This window comes from Dendrobium catenatum, unplaced genomic scaffold (assembly GCF_001605985.2).
Source record: "Dendrobium catenatum unplaced genomic scaffold, ASM160598v2 fragScaff_scaffold_665, whole genome shotgun sequence".
Classification (NCBI taxonomy): Eukaryota; Viridiplantae; Streptophyta; class Magnoliopsida; order Asparagales; family Orchidaceae; genus Dendrobium; species Dendrobium catenatum.
This window is the reverse complement of record NW_021319127.1, coordinates 4,833,477-4,837,890: the sequence shown is the minus strand read 5'-3', so window position 1 is coordinate 4,837,890 and position 4,414 is coordinate 4,833,477. Positions and strand designations below refer to the sequence as shown.

General features: G+C 32.6%; 1 protein-coding gene across 1 annotated transcript; it reads right to left on the bottom strand.

The window, feature by feature from the left end:
* Nucleotides 1–808: 808 nt before the first annotated feature.
* LOC110092786 (WD repeat-containing protein 26 homolog) lies at nucleotides 809–3,482 on the bottom strand (the record flags this gene model as incomplete). Its single annotated transcript, XM_028695691.1, is given in 2 exon segments — nucleotides 809–1,698; nucleotides 3,347–3,482. A coding segment is annotated over 1 exon segment (789 nt), but the record flags the coding sequence as incomplete, so codon positions are not given.
* Between the last annotated feature and the right edge of the window lie 932 nt (nucleotides 3,483–4,414).

Sequence of the window (4,414 nt, the reverse complement as noted above, 5' to 3'; positions counted from 1 at the left end):
TTCTTAATTTGGATTCAGGAATTAGGAAAGGTTTTAATTAAATCCAATTTGAATTTAAAATTCAAATTGATTTAAATTAAGAACTTTCCTAAAATAGAATAGTTATATTATGAAAGAATTTGAATTCAAATTTAATTTATTTGAATTTCAAATTGATTCCAAATTAATCCCAACCAAATTAGGAAACCCAAGAAAGAAGGGAGAGAGGATGGGGGCGGTGGCTAAGGGGCTAGGGCCGGCGGTTTGAGGTGGAAACTGTGGGTGTTGATGTGGGGGGAAAGGGGTCAGGTGAGGAAGGGGGGGCATAATGAGAAGACAAGAATAAGGAACCACGAATCTAACCGTTTTCAAGATTGGTGGGTGATCCGATCTCCCTCTCCTAGGGATTTCTCTCTCAAATGCTTATACGATCTCACAAAGAAATCACAATGGAAGAAAATTTATTATTCATTCATTCATTGTTAAACATCAACAAAGACACTTGGATGAAGTTTTGAAATGTCATAGCTCTTTTCTCATACCAAAACTATTGTTAAACATCAACAAAGAATACTGAAGATCACCTTAGTGATTAAAAATAAATTTAAAGCACCACAAAATAATAAAAAAGTAGCTAATAAGATATGATTATGAATACCACTAGCAGTGAGCAAAAGATTTAAGTTGAACAGCTTAAACCTAGAATAGATAAGTAGAATACGGATAATAGTACGAAGGGAAAAAGTAAAATGTTCTATAGATTAGTAAAAACAACATATCTGAATGTAGATAAGACAAATAAAATATATCTATAATACAAAATTCAAACCTGGAGTGTTTTTAATGGTATCTGATCTTCTCCACACTGATGATCGGTATATAATGAAAGTGTCTTATCTACAGAGTTGTGAAGAAAACAAGTTTCCCTTTGAAGACAAAGTGCCTGTTCAACCAAATTCTCTAGCCTGTTCTCAGGTATCATAACAGTCGGGGGAAGAAGTTTATTCAATTCCTCTAGAAGCTTCAATCCTAATTTTTCAGAATCGATTTCCATATTGACAAATCCGAGTAAGCCATGTCGTGAGGACTGAACGAAACAACTAGAAAGTTCATGTACACGTTTTATGTTAATTTTGAGAGGAGCAATCTGATTCCTCAGTGTCCCCAAAGCATCCATGACTTCATCCTTCTCCAGATGGTTAAAGAATTTGTACTCCCATATCAAAAATGATGCAGATTTCAGGATTTGTTCACTTAAGCCAATCTTCTCAAGCGTTGCAACACTTTCATCCCAATTACCATCAAGCACTTGTTTCCTAAAAAGGCTTACTGTAGATGAATATAAGTTTATTCCTGATTCCTCTTCAAGAACTTTTCCACTTTTCTCATAACCAAGAGAATATAAGGCTTTTGTGATAATCCTAATAAATTCTACCTTTTTAATAACACCCTTAGAACCAACCATGTCTTTCACTGCGGATGGTAGAGGCCTGGTTCTTGGGCCTCCCAAATTATCAATGGGACCTTGAAGAGATGACTTGCTTGAAATGCTCTCCGATTCGACTGAAGATCCTTTTACACGTTTTAAAGGTGGTTCAGTTTCATCCAGACCTCCCATGAAATACCAGATTCAGCCCATTTATTTTCAATAAATGCCAGATAGGAAATCCGGTAAACAGCTAAACATGCACGCCGGCAAATCAGATTATAATAGGTTTCCTGCAAAAATCATCAGAGATATACAACCACAGAAATCTCAAGCAGGCACACAATTAATTTCTAAAATGGTGAGCTAGAGTGATATAGAATCAGCAAACTAAACCAAAAATCAGATTGGAAATAGCATTCTATGAAAAGACAGGTAAATTCGAGAAACAAGTCAACTACAAGAAAATAAACTAAAAAAGTACATTATTAATGATTCTTCCTTAAGAAGCAAAGATAAGAAATAACAGTACCAGTTATTACAGATGAAATAAGTGGTGCAAATTCAATAAAACTTATGATGCAATGTCTTCATTTTAGATGATTGCTCATGAACCTTAGTAAAAAAATGTGATCACGCCAAGAAGAAGATTTTGAGATTTTCAATGGAAACTTGTAAAACTAAAAGCAGAAAATAAATTATAGCAATCAACAAGGGATTGATGACAAAAGAAATTACTAGCTTTGACCCATCTTATATATGTTAGTAGTTACATTGATCAGAATAAAGAGAACGATGATCCTTCAAGCAGAGAATGCACACTTCTTAATATGCATGGTATTATGGTGAAACATTGTTTAGATTTCATCAATGTCTTCCTTAAGTAACACAATACAAACTAGTCATGAAAATGATTTAAAATACGAAATTCCTATATGAAAACTTCCTAAGAGTTACCCCATCATAACCCTCCACTAATTTCCAATCGCCAAAAAATATCATTCACTTAAATGAGTTAAAATAACCCATCCTAGAACCAAAACTCAAATATTACTCATCAACAAATAAATATATTGTCAACTCATACATTAGCATTTCCCAACTACTGGAGGACGGCTTACAAAACCTTAATTTTTATTTGTTCTTGCTCAATGTTGCAAGAGTTGTTAAATCTACTCTTCACATATTATAATGAACATAGTCTATTCCTATTATTGTTACCTTAGATATAGTGCTTTAAATTTAATCATTGGACATTAATTTTATCCATCTAATCATATTTTTTATCCTTCGTTATACATGAATCAAATAAGTCTATTTTTAACTTCTTTATCTTTCATTAAATACTACTCCAAGTGTCCATCTAATATAAACATTTTGCAAACAGGGCATTAAACTAAAGGACCCAGTAAAAAGATACTCTAACAATGCAAATGTCATACAAAACTAAAAAGTACACCATAAAAGTCTTCCCTATCAAAACATTTCACAATTACCCAGCATTCCAACACTCTTTCAGATATTTTCTTCTAATTCAATCGTTATTATTCATGCATTCGAACAATTTCACCAATATTAGCATTGCCAGTAGACATACCAATTCCAAATGCATTAATTCAGTAAATCGCAACGGAACAAGTTTCACCTAGAAGACAGACACAAAACTCAGATATAACGCCGCATCACATGCAGATTATCTCAATAACCATATATCAAAAGACATCCATTTCACTAAACCACTATAGAGCTCCTCAACTCCCAGTAAATAAAGAAGAGAATAATTAAACAAAAACCAAAGAAAGTGAAACGAATTAAAAAATTAAGCATCCAACTAGTAGATAAGGATCCACCAAAAAAAAAAAGAGGAGAAATAACCGACAAACAAATACATCAAAAAACAAGGAAGAAAAAAGGCGATAAGAGATTTCTGGAGCTCAAAACTTGCCGACTACTGTGGCTTCCACGGATCAAGAACCAAAGATAGAACCGCCCAAATCGCCGACACTGCCGCAGTCAATAAAACACTAGAATATACGAAAAGACATACGTGAATATGGTTATGGCGTTGATGTTTACCTCAAAATCCCAAGCTAGAAGGAAAGAATCTCCTGAGAGGCAAGGGAAGGAAAGGAAAGTGACCCAAACCCCTCTGGATATCGGATAGGACCTTCTAATCCCTCCTGTTATTGAGACTAAAATATATTCTTGGCCGAGATGTGAGCAAGGGCGAACTGAGAGAAGATGAAGGAAGATGGGCAGTAAATGAGACCATGTAATCCCACAAATTAAGGACATGACATACATGAGACACATCTTCTTCACTTAGTATTATGTATTTATTTGATTAATATATATATATATATATAAGATACATGACTTGTAATGTCTTAATAACAAATTTGAAAGAATTATTATTTTACTATTAATATATGATAATCAGAGTTATCTAATTTTTTTAACAATATAAATACCAATTGAAATAAAACTATTGATCAAAATATCAATATATATGTTATATTATTTCCCGAAAAATCATATATATTATTCAAAATCTATACAATCATATAATAACTATTATGTCATGAGTGCCAAATAATAGTTAAAATTAAAAAAAAAAAAAAAAAACTTAAACATGAAGAATCCTGATCAATCTCTCACTCCTGCTTCCTTACCCTGACTTAAATCATTTAATCGTATATGATGAGCTCGATAGTCCAGCAACTAATCTAATCCTACAATTAAACTCAATGAATAATAAAATAACAATATGCATGTCACCAGTCAAATCACAGTAGCAGCAATCATATGATCATGAACTAGTACAAAAACATTAAAGCCCACATGCAGTAATCATAAGGTAATAATAGAAATCATAAGTAGTGAAAGCAGTATAGTTGAGAAACCATTAAAAAAACACAATAAAGAAATAATAAAATTTGAAACTCAGTAGCCCAATAAACTACTGTCATTCCAAGAAAATAAAAAAAATTATATCAATGCAGTAAAATT